Raw genomic sequence first — 19,874 nt, 5'->3', positions numbered from 1 at the left:
GGAAATATTGCTGATGTGGTGTCATCATCATGCACTCTCTTGATACAGCCCTTTTTATAGATTTTGACTCAGCATAGTATGCAGATTACAGGTGGAGCTATGAATACTAACAATGACTGACTCTTTCAAGCATCCCAGTATGTCATTCTGTACTTGGACTACAATGTAGTGTGATATCAAATGTGTTTACCTCCTGTCAGTGCTATAGTAACCTTACCTCTGCTTACAAACTAACTGATTTCATCCTTAAAGTCTGTGTAAGGGGGAAAAGGGGAAAAAGTTTTTCTTCTAAACACATTACACGTGTTAGAAAATAGTTGCTGAAAACACATGAAAAGACGGATTACTATGTAGTACTGACAGACTGTTAACTCTTTCCCAGCGTTTTTTTAATAAAGTTGCCAGCCAGCGCCAGCATTTTTGACAAATTTCACAGATTTTTCAACACCCACAGAACATTCAGTCCTATGAATATGTTAACATGAATGCTTCAAAAGAAAGAACAGATCTGATAGTTTCAGACACAAAAAAGTTTTGTTCTGGTTTCGTTCATTTTTTTTGTAGGCACTTGAATGTTGGTTGATTGCATCAAAAAATCCACTTTTTTAAGCAGAATATTGACTTTACAATTTTTTTTGGAGGGGGGGGGGGGGGGGGTTCTATATTGGACGTGTCACAGCGTCTCATACTGCCTCGCACTGAAAACTGAAAACCTTTTTCTGGTGAACCTGAAATGTGGCTTGGTGAAATACTGTACCTAACACTATATACACCCCATGAATCAACACATGAATGACATCCCCTCACTCTCCTTGACGGTCAGTTACAAACATAACTTAAGCAACTCTCTGCTCACTCACCTCTGTTCCAACAACCCAACACAGAAGGAAAAAAAAAACACCATCCTGTCACCGTCCTCTGGCTCTGGTGGCTCAGACATGTCTGGACATGTCCAATAAATAATTTTTCATGATTTTGAGACGTAATATACCTTATAAATTAAGATATTTTTTAATTATTCAAATTTAACCATTGTTGGTGTAATGTGCGACTGAGGTCTTTTGTCTTTATCTCTGGAGAGACTGTGGGAAGGTTTACCCCCTCCTATTAGAATTCATTTAGAAGATACTGTTTCCAAGAATATCCTTAGGTGCTCTTTGCCAGGGCCGTGCAGAGACCTTTGGAGGGGCAGGTGCTCAAAGTTAAAAGGGGGCCACGAATTTGCTCCATGGTGCTGGTTCATAATCTGCCCTTTATTATTTGTAGTGCTAATAATAAAGTAAAAAAAGAATTAAATGATATAGAAATCATGTATTTAAATGTATTTGTGCTTTTATTCAGTTTGACTATCCACTTTGCGCAAGACAGCAAGGTTATACAAGTTATATATTTTATATTTATGCATATTATATTGAATTTGTGTGTATATATACAAATGTTAGAAACAAGTACTGATATGCTTAAATGAGAGGTTGAGAAAATCACAATTCAAATTCTTCTAATTATTATTGTTATTGTTGTTGTATTTATACTGTAATAGTCCAAAATTATGTGACTATGCATGTACATTGCATAGTTTAAGTGAAATAATAGCCTATGCCTCATTGTCTCTAGAAACATAGGAAAAACACTGCAACTCACTTGACAGTAAAATGATACATCTCTCTAATGCACTTTGCCCATGACAAAAGAAACATATAGACACAAAAAGAGGCCTGACATCCTTTTTCCCCTCAGCACGCTGTGTGTGGTTAACTAGCAGCTATAATTTATGAGAGGTGTGTGCAGAGTGAGACACACACACAGGATGCTCACGGATCGTTATCACGGTTTTGAGTCACGGATCAGATCATTTTTCGGATCAGCAAAAAAGAAAAAAGTGGTGGGATTAGGGTTAAATTATTTTAAAAATGCACTTGTCTCTAATCTTTGTCTGTCTGTAATTATCACCATAGTTATGTAATGTAATAATAATGATAATAGTAATGATAATGGTAATAATATTAAAAACTTCAAACTTATATAGTGCTGTACTATGTATATACTACACATATATTAGATCATACAGACTATACAGTATAATACACAACTACGCTCTGTAGTCTGGCTCAATGTCCCGCCTACAGCAGCACATCTGATTGGTTACAAGTCATGATCAATCAATCAATCAGCAGACACACTGTGTCACAGACGGGGTGAGACAGAGCTGCAGCGGTGAGCAGAGAGGAGCTGTGTAGAAGTTAAGACAGCTGATATCACCAAAGTTTCAATGAACATCACAGTTTTATGATCTGTGTCTTTGGTGATAGCATAGCTACATCAGTGAAAAAAGTTATGGTCTGGATTTCACTCAAGGTGATGTGACGGCTTTTAAATCAGTCGCTCTTCACAGAGATGCGCTGCACAAAGCAGCATCTGTCTTTTCACTGTAACTCTGCATTGAGATTTCGCATATTATAACTTATACAAAAGTAACAGTGACAGTAAAACTATGATGCTCACACGTGGTCCGCGGATCACACGCGTGCCGAACTGTAGAGGGCGATCCGTTGCTTAGCAGCGCTTAGCTACAGGGCACATCTGGGCACGTCAGGGCAGTGAGGGCATGTCTACGTGGATCATGTGACCAACCGAGGGTAGATCTGAATTATTATTATTTTGTTTTATTTATTATTTTGGGCCACACAGACAGACTTTTACACACACAGTTACAAAAAACAAACAAACAAAAAAACACTTTGACAAAAGGGCACTTTGGGCATCAAGGGTCAAAGGGGCAGGTGCTCCAGCACCCTCCGCCCCCCCCCCTCTGCACGTGCCTGCTCTTTGCGAGAAAACATGAGAAAAAATTCTATTTCAACATATCTATATGTCATGGCCGCCCGCTCTCACTCCTGACTCGTCAAATATGGCAGCATTTGTAATATTAATGTGCCGTCAAAGCCAGGTGATGTAGTATAAACAGCAAGGATGTTCACATATGGAGGAGGTGGAGTGAATTGATTCATCAGACAAACAGAGGGCTTTCAACCAGGACATCAGGGTTTAAGGCCCGTGTGAAATCAAAAGCCAACATTGACTTCTTTTTAAGATATTATGTTACATAAGTGAATAAGTAACTTACATACTTATGTAACTAAGAAGTCTATAAATTAGGATGTATGCCACTATGATCTTTGCTTAATCCAAAACAGTTGTTTTTTGGATTTTTTAGAATTCAACTCTCATGACCACATGCAAAACTGAGGCTAGAGGGGTTCCTGCAACATCAGTTTCAAGCGTACCACTGACCAAAACAAAGGTTTGTTCAGACTTTTCTCACACAAGTCCAGGTGCAAGGAGAGTGGAGGAATTTCTGTTATGTCTAAAATCAACAAAGCCACACAACCTCAAGACGTCACACAATAAAATGTGGTTGGAGTTTTGCTACGGCCACATCCATGGCCTGCAGTGGTGAGAGTAACAGAGAAAGAATCCCACAGCCACAAACTGCATGTCTGAGGGAGGTATAACCCACACTGCACACATGGAAAAGTACTTTCAATGCAACAAAAAAAAACAAAAAAAAACAAATGAAAATGTTGTGTGCTGAATACTAAAAGCTAACAGCCCACTCATGAGGTAACACTGTCTTTTCCTCACCTGCACCGAACAGAGTCGACATAACAAATCCAATCAAGCACAGCACTGAAATATGACATTAAAAATCCTTGTTGTTCCAGAAACAGAGCCCTCACTGGAACCACTTTGTACAAAAGATATGGAGCCATTTTCCTCTTATGTATTGAGGTCAGTGAGGCCACTAACAAAAATGTCAAAGTGGGCTGTTCATCATATTCTTCTGAAATTCCCATGATAAAAGCCCATATACTGTAAGGCTGCTACCAACTGTCTTAATAATTAATCAGTTTGTTGATTCTGTGAACTGCTGTCTGAGGTTAATCTCAAAGACTAAAAGACCACAGTTCCAACTTGTTTCCAAAGATGGTTACTAAAACCAATTTCTGTTATAAGGTTGGAAAAACCTTGTTTAATGACTTGCTTGGTCATTGGGAAAAATCTCAGGCACCTCTTCAACAAACACTCAAAACAAGGGGGGAGGGAGGGTTGACATTTATGGTTTTCCTCCCCTCCTTGTAATATGTAATGATAATAATACTACTACTGATACTACTACTACTACTAATGATAATAATAATAAGGGTCACTTGTGGCATGATGTTATTTTTGCATCAAAATGTCCCTGCATGTGTTTCAGTTTCTGCTGACTTAATGAAATATTAAAAACTTAAGAATAAAAATGATTAAATGACTGTGAACTGATAAGTCCACAATGACATTTTTCAAATTTCTTGTTTTGCTCATCCAATAGTCTAAAACCCAAATATATCCAAATCACAATGTTATAAAACAGAGAAAACTCCCGACATTATGTAGACTGACATAAACAGTTAGTCGATTCTAAAAAGTTGTAAAATATTTTCCTTATCAGTTATTAAATAAATGTTTTAGTGCTTGGCCCATACCAGTGGTTGTGAGCCTGATAACAACAAAATAGCTTCTGTTAACCACAGGATAAGAAAACTTTCACAAGGGCTTTTCATATTGCATATTTTTAGCCCAAGGCTATCATAAGAGATGACCTTGGGTTAACTTAGCCCCTTTTCACACACACATTGTGAGCCTAACATTCTAGAACAACATGTGACTTTTTAACAGCCTTTATCCGTGTTACACAATGGCACTTTTTAGACCCTGTCTTCAGTCAATTTCCAGGGTATAACCCTGGGCTAATTTTCAGGGCTAACCCTGCTAAGAAGCAGGGCCAGCAAGCCCTAGCGGGTTTAGCCCACTTTGGGCTGTGCCAGGATTGTGCTAGTTGGAAAGCCTTTGTTAGCCAGGGATTAAGAAGGTTCTATGAATGCTTCCAGGCCTGGGCTAAGTGCAGCGTAAACCGGCTAAATTGGCCAAATCCTGGCCCATTTCAAAGTGGGCTAACCCTCACTTTAGCTCAGGCTTAGCCCAAGAAAATCAACTAAACACAGGGCTTAGCAGTGTGAAACAGGGCTAAAGGTTGTTAAAGAGTAGTCATTTGTCAATGTAGAATGTAAGCAGTTGCTTGTTCCAACGGACATTTCACCCAGGGCTAGTAGAAATGCAGTGTAAATCATATAGCCCTGGGCTTCGGTTACGATATGCATGTGAAAAGGGGCTAAGTATCCCCGAGTGAACTCTTTGCCCAGAACTACCTTTAGCCCTGGGTTAATAGTAAACTGATGCAGTTTTAAAAGCCTGTTTATTTGTAAGGGAAGGCTCATAGTGAAGAATATCAATGCGTGATATTCTATATTTTTCTTATTGTCACTCAAAACCCTTCCCAAATTCAATCCAAAATCCCAAATCCAATTAAAAGACCCAAACAACAATGAATGCATGATAAGTATTGTGTGTATCATGATGTGTCTTATGCCTCCATGCCAGCTCCATTGTTGTCCAAAAACTATTAATTAAAGACAAAATTAAATTAGAACCAACACTGTCAGTCAGTATTAAATCTTCACACCCCCCAGAGAACACTAATGTAGAGGAGGTTCTATCATTCCAAACAACAATAGACCTTCAATTTCTTCTTTTAGGTAATTAGAATTAACTCAAATAAGTAAACAAGTCAAAAGAAACACCAAGAACAGTTAAAAAGGCTGCAGATACTGTGATGCGGTCAGAGCAGCAACATCGAACATACCAGAGAGCTGATTTACCACAATGATTCCGCCGAACCCCAAACAAGCCTATCAAGTGTCTTCCTGTTAGCTCTGGTGAGGACGCTTCTTAAAGGCAAAGATCAGACATGAAAAAATGTCCCCAAAAGAGGGGTCCAGAAGAAGAAATTGAAGAAAGAAAACCATCACGACTTCAAAGGAATCCATTTTAGGTCATTTTTGTACCATTTCAAAATGGCCCTCACACTTGATTCAAAACTCCCCTGGGTGTTAATTCCAGCCTTTCACTGTCAGGTCTGGTGCTGACTTTCTCAAGTCAACAACCGTTTCTTGCCTTTATTAACATTTTGGAAGGACTCTTCACAGAATTATACTGTAGCATCCTCTTTAAACCCTCCCTTGCGTAAGCTCTGAACTGAATCATCGGCTCATAACTGCAGTATGTCTAATTTCTTACTGATATTGTTTAGCAGCTGCTAGGTGACAAATATAAAGTACAAGGAGGCAATGGCACACCCTTGATGTCATTTCCCATCACACACAAGCTGTCATACATTCACTGTCTAGTGAGAAGCACAGGGTGTATGTGCACGACGTGATATGATGCAACAAAACTGTTCCATTGGAAAAAAACTGACTTCAAACTACAGAGCAGTGTGGACTTAACCACCCTGTAACCACTGCAATATGCATGTAGTAAGTGAAGTAAGTAAGTGAATATTCTGCTGACACTGCACAAGTCTGGGTAGTTTACAATCACTGACTTCAACTGTAGAAAGAAAATGTTCTCTTTATTTTGAAAACCTGACTGCAATACAGCTCATTTCCACCTTTGTATTTTCATTCTGTGCTTCCACTAGAGTAGCTTTGCATGGTTCACAGTTTAATAAGATCTTATTTATCTTGCACTAGCCCTTAATGCATTTCTGTTCACCCTCAAGCCATTTTAGCACTGATTTTGGTGACACTGGATTATATGTCATGGAGCAAACATTTTCTGGTCTTCACTGTCATGTCCTCCGGCTGCTCTGCCTCAACTTTCCATTATTTACTCAACAGAATTTGATTGCCAGCAGGCTTTACATGTTGTTAGCAGCTACTTTAGCCACTAGCTGGCTAGTTAGCTCAGAGATCGCTGGCTATGCACAAGTGCTTCTGGGCACCATCTGAGCCATGGAAAATTGTGATGAAACAGAATGTTATTAACTTACTGTTTACCAAATCATAAATGAGACAATAATTAGATTGAAAAACAATAGAGGCAGCTGGAGCAGCTGTACCAGAATGTTTCTGGTGGTTAATTACTGTGCATAAGCATAAAACTTTATAACTTTATTTACTGATTTTGGTGGATCATATTTTATGGAAAGAATATTTTCCATTTTTCACTGTGATGTCCGCCAGCTGCTCTGCTTCAACTTTCTGTGATTTACATTACAGAGTTTTCTGATTGCAAGACAAGTTTTATAGGTTGTTAGTTGCTACTTTAGCTACTAGCTGGCTAGTTAGCGCAGAGATAGCACCACAGCAAACTGAATGCTTCTGAGAACCATCTGAACATGGAAAATAGTGATGAGACACCAAATGTTATTAATATACTGTTTATCAGACCATGAATGATAAGGTTGGAAAAAACGATTATACTTTATAACTTTATTCCTGATTTTGGTGGATCATATTTTGTGGATGTTCTGGTTTTCACTTTGATGTGCTCTGCCTCAACTTTCCGTGATTTTCTGATAGCAAAACATGTTTCACATGTTGTTAGTGGCTACTTGAGCGACTTGCTGGCTAGTTAGTTCAGAGACAGGTCTTGCTATGGAGCACTACATTACCCTGAGTGCTTCTGAGCACTGTCTTAGCACGGAAAATGGTGATGAGACACTCATAAATATATATATCTCAAGAAAAGATCTGTAGATGGTAACACTTTTTCAAAACTTAAGAGTCTGAGTTGGCCTCAAATTTCCATAAAAAAGTCATAAAAGTACAGGCAAATGTATCACGTTACTATGAAGGAATTTTCTGCATGGATTTTTCATAGCTGTTTTATCCTAATTTTGGGGCACTGTGGGAGCAAGAACACCCACAAGGAGCTAAAAGTGAAAGGGAAGCGACCATTACACATTTCAACTCTGTCAAAGATTCATTCGAACTTCGGGGTCAGAGTAATCTTTTTTCATACTTCTGTGGTAAAAATCGATTCAGTGTTGCATTTCTGCGAACTAAAGTGATTGGTGTAAAGGACTTGGCACCCATATAATTTTAGTTGGAGTTGTTAACTTTTGTTAACTTGTATGCCATTAACATTACAAGCCCGGTACATCATTTTTGGAAATGTCTGTAACCTTAATGGAAAATGTACAGATCATTTTCTGCCTAGACATCTCTGGATTTGTACAACTTATTGTCTTATGGTGTAGTAAGTTGCCTTGAAATTGTGAGTTTTCTCAACTTTTTAGTTTTTACCATGTAACCTATATGATGGAGCTAACTCCAGGTGCACGGCAGACCTTTAAGGAGACTCTCTTCAACACTCTGCTGTGTCCCCAAGACTGCAACCTTGGCTTGTCTTAGTTGTATGTTTATCCCTTTAACAGATATTGTATCTGCACAGTTGACCTTTTTGTGACCAAATTGCTGTAAAAACAAAAAAAAGAAGAAAGAAAGAAAAGAAAAAAAGAAGAACACATCAGCAAAACCCAGATTTGTCTGTTCATCATATTCCTCTTTGCCTAGTGCTGATTACATCCACTTGGTGGAAATGTTGCAAAAATATATTGTTGTTTCAAAGAAAAACAGAAGTTGACTGGTGTGAAGCTACTCCTCGGATACAACCTCAACTGACACTAGAAGCTGAAGTGAGAGAAAAATCTCAAGAAATTTCATGTTCTAGACTTCCTAATATTTTTTTTTCTTGAATGGCACTGTGCAATGAAATAACATGAGATTTAACCTATTCCCCTTTAATAATACTATCATAGCCCAATAATGAGTAGAACAGTGTAAATGTAGGCCAATAAAAAACATGGATTCTCCTTTTTGTATTTGAATACTATTGTAAAATGAAGTTATGTGAAATTCAAGTTTTATTATTTGTAGTCATTTAGTGTTATCATATCATATTATTTTTCTTTTAAGATTTTTATTTCTATTAAAGTGACTATTTCACTTTTTACCATGCATTTATTAATTAAATTAAAATAAGTTGTTTGTTTGTTTTTCACTAATTTGATTGAATATTCAATGTTCTTAACATATTCTACTCTCTGTAATGCTTTTAAATGAAAAGGAAAAAAAAGGTACACAAATGAAAAATTCTCCCAGAAATGCCGTTGAGGATGAGGTTTAATTTAAAAAATGGCTGCCTTTTTGAGATGAATTGACCACCATCAAGTTTGTCAAAGAAAGTTAAGGGACAGACTTAAAAGAAATGAGTTTTATGATGCGTCTCATTTTTGCTAAAACAGTCTGCCAGCCACTCCTCTTCCTTGCTATGCTGTTGTCCAATTTTACTCTTCTGTTTGGTTCCATTAATTTAGCCAGCAAGTGTTTTTTCCAAGGCGGAAAAATTAGAGCTCTGCTGCTGACCTATCATGAGTGGGATAGCTAGTAAACAATGCAACAGTTTGTTTACTAGCTGGCTAATTAGCAAACAATGTAAAGTTTATGAACTTTTTAGCTAGTTAGCAACAATGCCACATTTTGTTAACTTTTTAGCTAGTTTGCAAACAATGTAAAGTTAATTATCTTTTAGCTAGCTAACAAACAATGTTTGTATGGAATACAGAATGGCTGAGAGTTAACAGTTTCGTCTCTTCTTTGCATTTAGACCTACTGGGTCCTGACAGCAATAAAATGTATTGCATCATTCATTTATTCATTCATTGTCCGTAACAGCTTATCCTAGAAGGGTCACGGGGGGCTGGAGCCTATCCCAGCTGACATTGGGCGAGAGGCGGGGTTCACCCTGGACAAGTCAGTTTAGAGTCACCGATTGACCTATTATGCCTTTGGACTGTGGGAGGAAGCCGGAGAACCTGGAGAGAACCAGAACCCAGAAATTTATTATGTATTTATTTTGATTAAACTAAACAGCCATCTACACATTGATTAAACTATTTAAATTAAGCTTACATCAATAAACTTGGTTTTACAAAATAGGGATTTTTTTTGTACAACAGCTCTGCTTGACTTTAAATCTGGATTTACTTAAACCTAGCTTTGCTAAACTCTGATTAGAACTAATGTTAGATTAAATTAATCTTTGTTGGTTTAAGTCAGCCTTAGTGAGTCCTGGTTGATGTAGCAACACCTGTGGTTACTAGTGGTAACATCACTGTAGGTTTCCACACAATGGAGCTTGGCTTGACGCTCTCATTAATCCCCTCATTATCATCCACATCGATGACAACTTCCACAGGACTGCTCGTGAAAGTTTTAACAGTTTATTTAAGCATTAAGCAAAAAGAAGAAAAAGGTGGTACAGAAAAATATCAGAATTGTACATTGAGCATCCATCACATACAATTAAAATTAACAATGAGGAAAAAAGCAGGAGAGAGAGAGAGAGAGAGAGAGAGAGAAAGAGGTAAAAAAAAAAACCTTATGGTTCCACTCTCACCTTGCTTGACTGACTGATTGACTGACCTCACGGGAGCCTCAATTAAAGAAATTAAAGACGCACAGTACCTTAAAACACCAAACTCTTATATGCTCCCATCCATTACAAATATTACAGAAATTACATTTTTATCCATTTTAAACCATCCAAATGCATTTTAAATGATCAACTTATTACAATATCATACATACGAACTGAAAATAGTTGTAAATAAGCCTTTTAATCCCTTCTAAATCAATTAACTTATATTACTGTGAATTTTGACTGTTTTTAAAATAAATTATTTATTACTAAACATTTTAACCAAAAATCAAAGAACTGCATTTTGGCTCCTACATTAGTTAGTTTTATCAACTATTTAGCTAGTTAGCAAACAATGAAACATTTCATTAACTTTTTAGTTCCAGGGAAACCTAATACTTGTTAGGTCAAACCTAGAATTACCTTAACTCCTAACTGGGCGAGACGGCTGGTTGACTTGCATATCCACCTCCTCAATGAGTCACCTGAGAGAAAAAACAAACTCTGAAAAGTTGCTATATGTGGAGCTAGGAACACAATTTTACAAATAACAATAACAATAATAATAATAATAAGAAGAAGAAAATTATCAAACATGCTTGGTACTTGTGTTTCTACGTTTCAGCACGAGTCCAACATAAGACGGTCATTCGTCAGATGGCATGTGAATGTCTTGAGTGAACACAACTTTAGAATTTCAGCTGAACAGAATATAATTCAGAGGAAGAGTTGCTATATTAGGCTCTGCTTTCAGCCAATCCCTCCCCTTTACAGTGCACACATTGATCCACACATGCACAGACACACCCCCCTCTTCTGTGGAACTTCCTTCCCCTCGGTGGCTGACTTATTTTAGAGTGACTTGAGCTCGCTGTGAGTCAGATAGCTGTGGCCTTCAGAGTCAGACAGCGAACAGCAGCCCCTCTGCAGGCCAGGCGGTAAGTCAGCTCAGCTCAGCCTGATCCTCGTTCCTGCTCTCGCTGCCCGCATTCCTCTGAGCGTCTCAGTCAAGAGGAATTGTTTTCTGGCTCTCCTCTTTTGCATGCCTAACAGGAGCTCATATGCAGAATTTATTGATCCTTTTATAATTTCCATATTCAGACTGACTGCATCATGTTGTGAATGTTGTGTTTGATGGTTGCATTTCTTTTTCTGACAGAACATTTGAGACAAAGATGGATACTACAACTTTCAACTATGATTACAGTGAAGACCCGTTCACACCTGTCTCACTATGTATCAGAGACAGTGGCAACAATCTGGGAGCAAATCTATCTTACCTCTTCTACTTCATGTTTCTCTTCAGTCTGTGCGGCAACGTGCTGGTTCTGGTCATCATCCATCGGTGAGTAGTCCAACAAAAACTGGGAACTTGCCAAAGTCATTTAAAAAGAGTATGATGTAAACAACGTCTTGGTTTTGCAGTTTAAAGAAGTTAAAGATAGCAAGTGCACATCACATCTGAATAGTTATTAGACTGAGTTATTTATTTTTAAACCATTTAGGCTGGGCTGCACCAACAAGGATTCATTTTTGAACCCAATTAAATCTTGCTTCAACTGTATGCTTTACCTAACTTTACAGCTAACGTAAAATTAAGAAGGATTGAATGTAAATCTCAGTTTAGTTTTTAATCTAAAGTTGGAATAATTTTAATTCTCTTGCACCAGATCCATATTCCCTTTAAAGATGGAGGAGCAGGGCCGTGTCTAGACTTTTTTTGACTGGGGTGGCCCAGCTGGGGCACTGACTTATGCAGGCTGACATGAAGTAGGCCCTATTAGTAATAATTCAGTAATGTCATTAGTTTACCATTCTTTATGGACACTAAAATTCCTGGCAGTTTCTCATTCCTGTGTTTGAATAAAAAAAGTCCTACCAATCACAACACAACAGAGTAGCACCATAGAAATATATAAACAAAGTTTCCAAATTTTAATCCAAGATTTTAGTGCAAAAAGAAATTGTAACTCTTTCCTCAGGCTGTGTGACTCCACCATGGAAAATAGTTTTTATTTTCATGTTTTATTATTTATTCACCCATTTCATGTATATAGTATATATATTTTTTCTATGTTTTTTGTTTTTATGAGTAGCAATAAAGGGAACTACAGCTAACATTGCATTATAAAACCCTGTGCTGTAAAATGATCAATAAGTATATTGGCAATACAATTAAAAGTAGGCTCAATATATAAGAAAACAATGAACATTTAAATATACTTGTCAAACTGAGGTGAAACCAAGGTCCCACCTCCCGCCCAGGTGCATTGTCAATCATTGTCAAGGATAATGGGATTTCAGGGTTTGCAAGTGCACCCAACCTTACTCAAACCTAGCTTTGCTGAACTCTGATCAGAACTAATATTAGATTAATTAATTGTTGGTTTAAGTTGATTTAGCAGCACCTGTGGTTACTGGTGGTATCATCATAGTTTTTATATGTATGTTTTAAAGATCAAGGAAATTATGTAAATTGAGATAGTTTGCTGTGAATTGCCTTTTATATCAACAGCTTATCCACCATAGCACTTGTTTAGATGATTCTGAATGCACAAAGCACTATAATGTATTTATGCCTCAGTTACTTGGAAGCAGGGTTTTTTGAGGGGGGTCTCCAAACGGCCTTTTTTTTGGAAAATGCCTTGACATATCCTAAGAAAAAAGTATAAATATATAAAAACCTTCTATTTAAGTGTGTTAAAACTTAAATTACTCAATGCCAGTAGCACTTACAGTGTTTCTGACTGGTGTGGAAAAAACTTCAGAGTGTTACCTTTCAAAAGAGATCAAAACCATGCTTGTAGTCCAAATGGTTCAAGAACAGCTTTCAATTTGCTTTGGGCCTGCCTTGCATAGGCGTTTTAGGCTTATTTGCCTTGACAAGGTTTTGGGAGCGTGAATAGTAAACAGTAAGCAGTCTCATGCTGCTTCGTTTCCTCTGAGCTATGCATGTGAAGGAAATATAACGTGAAAAAGGCAGACCCCGCCACTTACAACAAAAACAACTATAGACAGGGGTAATTACAGAGAGTAAACACACTGAAAAATGCCCCCTACGGTACAACTACAGTACAACTACAGTACACATATCTGAAAAATCTACTTTAATTAAAGTAACAAAGTATTTGTACCTATAGTTACTTCCTACCTCTGGCACGTAAAATGACACGTCTATAGTGTCCATTCTATCAGCAGAAAAATCTTAACAGAGATTTTAGTTCACTTGTACGACTTTGACATTTGGAGTCAGAACAGACAGAGCAATTCTATGACAGACTTCAGTTCTACACCATTTGGGGCAGCAGTGGATTTGACTGCAGATGTCACCAGGTTGTCAGAAGAGAGACACACATTGGGAGAGTGTAAGATGAAGTTATACCAGGGGCTTCTTATTCTTGTCCCCGCACAGAGAGGAATACAGCAGCTATTCGGTGGGCGAACCTCTGAGCCCCTGAAGAGTTACCTCTCCTCTGTCACTGTCTCTGCTTCCTCTGCCCTCGTCCCCCACTGCTGCTCTCTACATCTGTGAGCAGGCAAACGTGAAAATATTTGCTGTTGCTCATGGAAACACAAATGACAATGTCAGAGATGAACTCAGCGAAGTCTCGCCGGGCCTCAGACTGAAAGGAGTGCTTATAATACAGTACATTATAGAGGGTTGCCATGAGAGATGTCAGCTGCATGCTGACAGGGTGAGAGCTCAAGGAAAGTAAAGAACAATTTCTATGCTGCCGTTCATATCTCAGAAATCATGACTGAAAACTCTAAACTGGCCTTATTTTCTTTATGCATAAAGCTTAATTTAACATTTGTCATATTTAAAAAGCCAGTCAACAAAAATCAACACTGCTTTAGTGCTGCTTTTTTAACCATAGGCTATTCTGAAAAGACAAAATCAATATAATTATTATTCCTTAATGCAATAACCTCTGACAGTAGAGGATGTGATTCACTAAAGCAGGGAATATTTGCTCTTTTGTTTTTTTGTTGGCTTCCATTTCAGATCTTAAAGCTACTGCATAAATTTTTTAAGTGATTATGAAACTGCCTCAAATTATTACTGATGCCTCTATATGACCTTCATAAGCAAACGAGACCATCCGCGAGAAGATTGGCTGTTTCTTTAGAGTCATTCTTACTGGCTGCCACCAGGTCAGATTCTCCTTGAAATCAGATGAACCGAGTCTGTGTTTACATTTTCCCAGGCAAAGTTACAATGAGTAGAACATTAGCCAGTAAAAAAGAAGCAGAAGGACAGTTTTTTGGGGATTGGGGATGGGGTGGCAACACTACCACTTTTGTCCACAGGGGGCTCCAAAATCAACACAATAGAAAAGCTCCTTTTAGTAGCTTTAAATATGCAGCATGAATTACATATGAATCCTTGGTGAATGATGTGGAGAAAACCATTCCTCAGTAACAACAGTTTCATGATAATCCACACTATAGTGTTCTCGACACATTTAAATCCACTACATTTAAACATTTGTGACTTTAGGGACTCCTTGTGGTAGAATCCCCCCCATCATATTTTTGTGGTTTTTGCAAACAGAATATATGGAAAGTGCTATACACACAGAATGAATTTCTATTCAAACCTCTATGCAAAGTATTCCTGTGGACAAAGTCCCTTTAAAGGGGTATTCAAGATTATTTGAAGTGGGGTAGTATTTGCATATTACCTACAGTAGATGGTGGTCATTATGCCCCCAGATTGAAGAAGCAGCAGGAGTACTGTTGTACGAAGCTAAGCAACATACTGCTGTGGACAGGGTCAGCAGCAAAATGCATTTTAGAACAATATCTGTTCAAGTGTGCAATATATTTAGAATATTCTCAGTTCTAGACAGACTTTTCTGACGCAAAAGTCAAATATCACTCTCCAAACCAACCAGACTCCACTGGTAAAATCGATGATTGTACCTTGCAGAACACGGGAGTTGTTGGTCTCCTGCTGCTTTGATCTGATAGTTTGAGTGTGTTATTGTGTGACTTCAGTATTTTAAAATGCTAGTTTGGATTCACCAGAGTAACAGAAAAACACAAACAAACTAACAGATTGAGGCAGCATTAGACCAACAACTCCAATGTTCTGTGAGGTAAAATGACTGTTTTTACCAGTGGAGTTTGGTTAAGCATGAGAGACTGGTATTTGGCTCATGTAACACTGGTTTCCCATCAGAAAAGGCTGTCTGACAGCAGGTTGGAGCTGGGAAAATATTCTAAATATAATATATAGATTTTTTTAGGTGGGCCTTTTTTTAGGTGGCTAAAATATGTTTTGTTCTTGACCCTGTCTACCCTTTGCCTTTCCATACTGGGGTTGTGTCAACCACCATCTACTGAAGGTAATACACTGACTATGGATAAGTTCTTCATACAACCCCACTTAAAATTATTCATACTATCCTTCCTCTACCCCAACTAATCCACAGATGTACGAATTGCACTGAAACTATCTCAATGTAGTGTGAAATATCACTGTCAAGTTTTTCCCTCAAGCTGTTTAAATGACCATCTCCTAGGTTTGAGAAGTTGACCACTGTGACCAACATCTTGCTGCTGAACTTGGTGGTGTCCTCCCTGATCTTCATCAGCAGCCTCCCCTTCATTGGAATCTACATGCAGCTCTCCGAGTGGATCTTCGGCATTGTCATGTGCAAGATTTATGGAAGCGTCTACTACCTGGGCCTCTACAGTTCGGTCCTCTTTCTAACTCTTTTGACCTTTGATCGACACCTCGCTGTTGTCTACTCGTTGGATGCCTCGCGAGTGAGGACTCGAAGATATGCGGTAGGCTCCTGCGCTGTGGTGTGGCTGGTCAGCATCCTTGCTTGCATTAAGGAGATGATCACCCACACTGCTTATGTTTATAATCTCGACAACAAAACGTACTGTGATGAGTATCCTGGTAACTTTACTAATATTGAGCAGCTGAGAGAAGCTGGATTTTACCTTCAGATTTTCCTTTTCTTGCTCTTTCCTCTGATTGTTATCATTTATTGCTATGTTAGGATTGCCATCACTGTACTGTCATCCAGGATAGTTACCAAGTTCAAGACAGTCAGGTTGATATTCATCATTGTGCTGTTGTTTTTTGTGTGCTGGACCCCATATAACATTGTTCTGCTGATGCATGATAAAGCCGCTTCCTGTGAAGAATCCAAGAGATGGGATTATGCTCTTCATATCACTCGTAACCTTGCCTACATTTACTTCTGCATCAGTCCTATCTTCTATACGTTAGTAGGGAGAAAGTTTCAGAACTATTTCAGGCAGATGCTGGTGAAACGATTCCCGCAGTTAAAGAAGCATATTTATGTCACTCAACACAGCGGAACCAATGGGTCCACAAAAATGACACCAAATGATCAATAGGAAGGGTTAGCCTGCTATTTCTCAGGACTAATAAACCATGGGTCTAAAAACTACTGAAGAAATGCTGTATAGTTTGTATTGGGGTTGGGCAGATGGATGACACCATTGTCCATTGTGATGGGTCATCAGTCACTGAGCCCTCTACCATTGTAACATCATGATTTGAAAGCCTTCTGTATTTGAGGTACTGTGACCACTTAGAGTTGCCATAGAGTTGTTGCATAAGTTCAGGTTTTAACATGGGAGAGGAACTAAAAATAAGCTGTTGCTACTGATGTTGTACTGAGACAAAGAGTCTTTTAAACCCAGCACTGATCATCTATCACAACGTTTGACTGTGGACATTGTAATATGCTAATTCAGTATACACTGTCCAACCCTAGTTTGTATCCCTCTTGGCCTGTGATTGCGGAGAGCAATGAAATACAAGCAGCGATGCAGATTTGTCTAGACCAGAATTAAAGCTGGAACAATTCTAAGAACTAAACATAGGAAACTAGACTTGCTTGAATTTCTTGAAGACGTTTCACTTATCATCCCATAGATTTCTTCACTTCAGTTCCACCTGACTAGTGAGGAGTTCTGGGCATTTAATCTCTTGTGAGGTGACTCTTAAGGTTTTAATGACTGAAGAAGCCTTTCAGAACAGAGGTGAAATGCCTTCAAGAACCTCAAGCAAATACAGTGTCTCCACAAAAATTACACCAAATGATCATTAGGAAGTGGTAGTCTATTGTTTCTCAGGACTAACAAACCATCAGTTTAAAAACTATTGAAGAAATGCTGTATTGTTTGTAACAGGGTTGGGTCGATGATAGTGCCTTTGTGATGGCTGATCAATCACTGAGCTCTCTACCATCATAACATCATGATTTAAAAGCCCTCTGTATCTGAAGTAGCGTGTCCCTTCAGAGTTGCCATAGCGTTTTTGACATGTGGCACTGATATGAAGACCCTATTTAGACCCAGCAATATTTGACTGTGACATTGTAATATGCTAATTCAATATATATTGTTCAACCCTGGTTAATATTTTTCTTGGACTGTCATTGTGGAGAGCAATGAAAGTAGAGACATGGCTTTGCCTAAAGCAGGATTAAAGCTGAAGTAACTAAAAGTAACTGGACTTGCTTGAGGTTCTTGAAGACATTTCACCTCTCATCTGACACGCTTCTTCTGTTCCACTTCACTTGTAGGGAGTTGTAGGCATTTAATCTCTTGTGGGCTCATTAACACCTTGACTCTTCAGGTTTTAATGATAAGAAGTAGAACTAAAGAAGCCTTTTGGAAGAAAGGTGAACTATTTTCCAGAACCTCAAGCAAATCCAGCTGCCTAAATATAGCTCCAAGAGATCCCATGACCTGGATGACTTCCCGGATAGAAGTAAATATGTGTAACTGATATAAACTTATGTCTATACTTCTGTTAGCTGTGCTGCTAATTTCATCCTTCGTGAGGCATTGAGGGCAATATTTTGAAAATTAGTCGTAAAATTTCAATTGCAAAAAGTTCAAATTGAAGCTCCTCTACAGTAACAAGGAAAGTTTAGCTGAGCTACCAGACAAGATGTTTCCTTGTTGAAAAAACATACCACTCCTTTGTAGAAATCTTTTTGCCTTTTAAAGACTTAGGAAAATGTTTATTTCCCTTTTGTTCAGCATGTTCTTGATTTGCTTTTCTATTGCAGTAGTTTATTACATCCAGCAAGGAGGTTGTGTTTTTGATTCGGTTTGTCAGTCCGTTGGACAGCAGGACTATGGGAAGACTGCAGGCCTGATTTCCATGAAACTTGGTAGAAGGGTGCAGCATGGGCCAAGGCAGATAAATCATGAGGAGTTTATTTTTCACTTGCATTAACATTGCCAGAAAGGTAATTTGTAAGACAGTTTGTGAGTACATAATACATGCACAGCTGACATGATGAAGTTTCAGTAAGACAGAACCATATTTTGACATAATTCTAATAGTTTTCCCTAAAGTTCTATGCTCTCCAAGTGCCCTTCTAGTTTACAAATTGGTTTTGGTGGCTTTCTGCCCTCTAGTGGTCAGAGGTTGATTATGGAATTTCTGAACTGAATTTAAAAATGGAGCAACTATAAAAACGTTGATTATTGAAGGGATCCACATACCCTGCATCAAGGCAAACATCAGACAGACATTATTGGTGGTACTCCTGATTTACACTTGGGTACATAAGTGCAACCTACTTATTGTATTTGCATTGAACTTTGGCACTGAATTTTTGATGACATGCTGCAGATTTGTGCATGAATGTAATTAGTAGGAATACTGGCCTTACCAGCTTAATTAACCCTTCCCAAGTCCCAACCCTGTTAAAGCCTCAGCCAACTTTGTCCTGTCTTGTTTCCTGTGTATATATGCTGTATGTTAGGCTTGTCTGTATTGAAAAGAAAACCATGTTTTGAAGATGGATAAAAGATCTTGCTGAGTTACCTGTAAAAGTGACATATAGTCATATCTAAAGTAAGCTAATAATAGCAAAGTGCTAGCTAATCAGCTAGTTAAACTATATTAATCATTAGCTAGAAAGCAAATCTACATTAAAACCTTAGCTACCTTCATTTATTCATTCATTTTTTAAAATAAGTGCAAAGAATCAGTAACTAGCTAGTTAGCCTGTGTTTTCTATTGTGCGACAACAGCAGCTAACTAGATAGCTAATCTCCATCAAATGCTAGTTAGTTAGATGGCTAGAATTTGCAGAACACTCATTAAGCAGATAGCTAATCTACATCAATCGTTAGTCAGCTAACATTTTGTGAACATTTGCTAACTGAAGATGTTAATATATCTAGCTTTTACAGGTCCTCCAGCAACATCTTGTCGTTATCTTTAAAATTAGGTTTTCTTTTCAGCACAGACAAGCCAAGCAAAAGGGGCAGGACTTAGTAAAGGTCTATGCATCAGACCAGCAATATATTATCGTATCCCAGTGACCAAGGCCACACCCCCTTCTGGGGAAAATACCACAATAGTGAGAATGATAGAAAAATGATGAAAACCTGTTTTTTTTTTGTTATTAACAGTTAACACTTAGAGTAACAATACCTGGTAATCCAGTATTAGCAGTGTCTAGCCACTGTTGGCTCATTGATCCACTTGGATG

At 38.2% G+C, this 19,874-nt stretch overlaps 1 protein-coding gene across 1 annotated transcript; it reads left to right on the top strand.

Annotated features, from left to right (window-relative positions):
- Window positions 1–11,189: 11,189 nt before the first annotated feature.
- On the top strand, window positions 11,190–18,408 carry LOC146307220 (C-C chemokine receptor type 3-like). The gene is made up of 3 exons (XM_084747754.1): window positions 11,190–11,303; window positions 11,525–11,710; window positions 15,894–18,408. Exons 2-3 carry the CDS (start codon window positions 11,541–11,543, stop codon window positions 16,744–16,746), a joined length of 1,023 nt encoding a protein of 340 aa, XP_084603880.1. The 5' UTR covers window positions 11,190–11,303; window positions 11,525–11,540; the 3' UTR covers window positions 16,747–18,408.
- Window positions 18,409–19,874: the final 1,466 nt, after the last annotated feature.

The sequence above is a fragment of the Lutjanus erythropterus genome, chromosome 21 (genome assembly GCF_056507025.1).
Source record: "Lutjanus erythropterus isolate fLutEry1 chromosome 21, fLutEry1.hap2, whole genome shotgun sequence".
NCBI classification, from domain to species: Eukaryota; Metazoa; Chordata; class Actinopteri; order Lutjaniformes; family Lutjanidae; genus Lutjanus; species Lutjanus erythropterus.
Note: the sequence above shows the minus strand (reverse complement) of the source record. Positions and strands in the feature narration are given on the sequence as shown.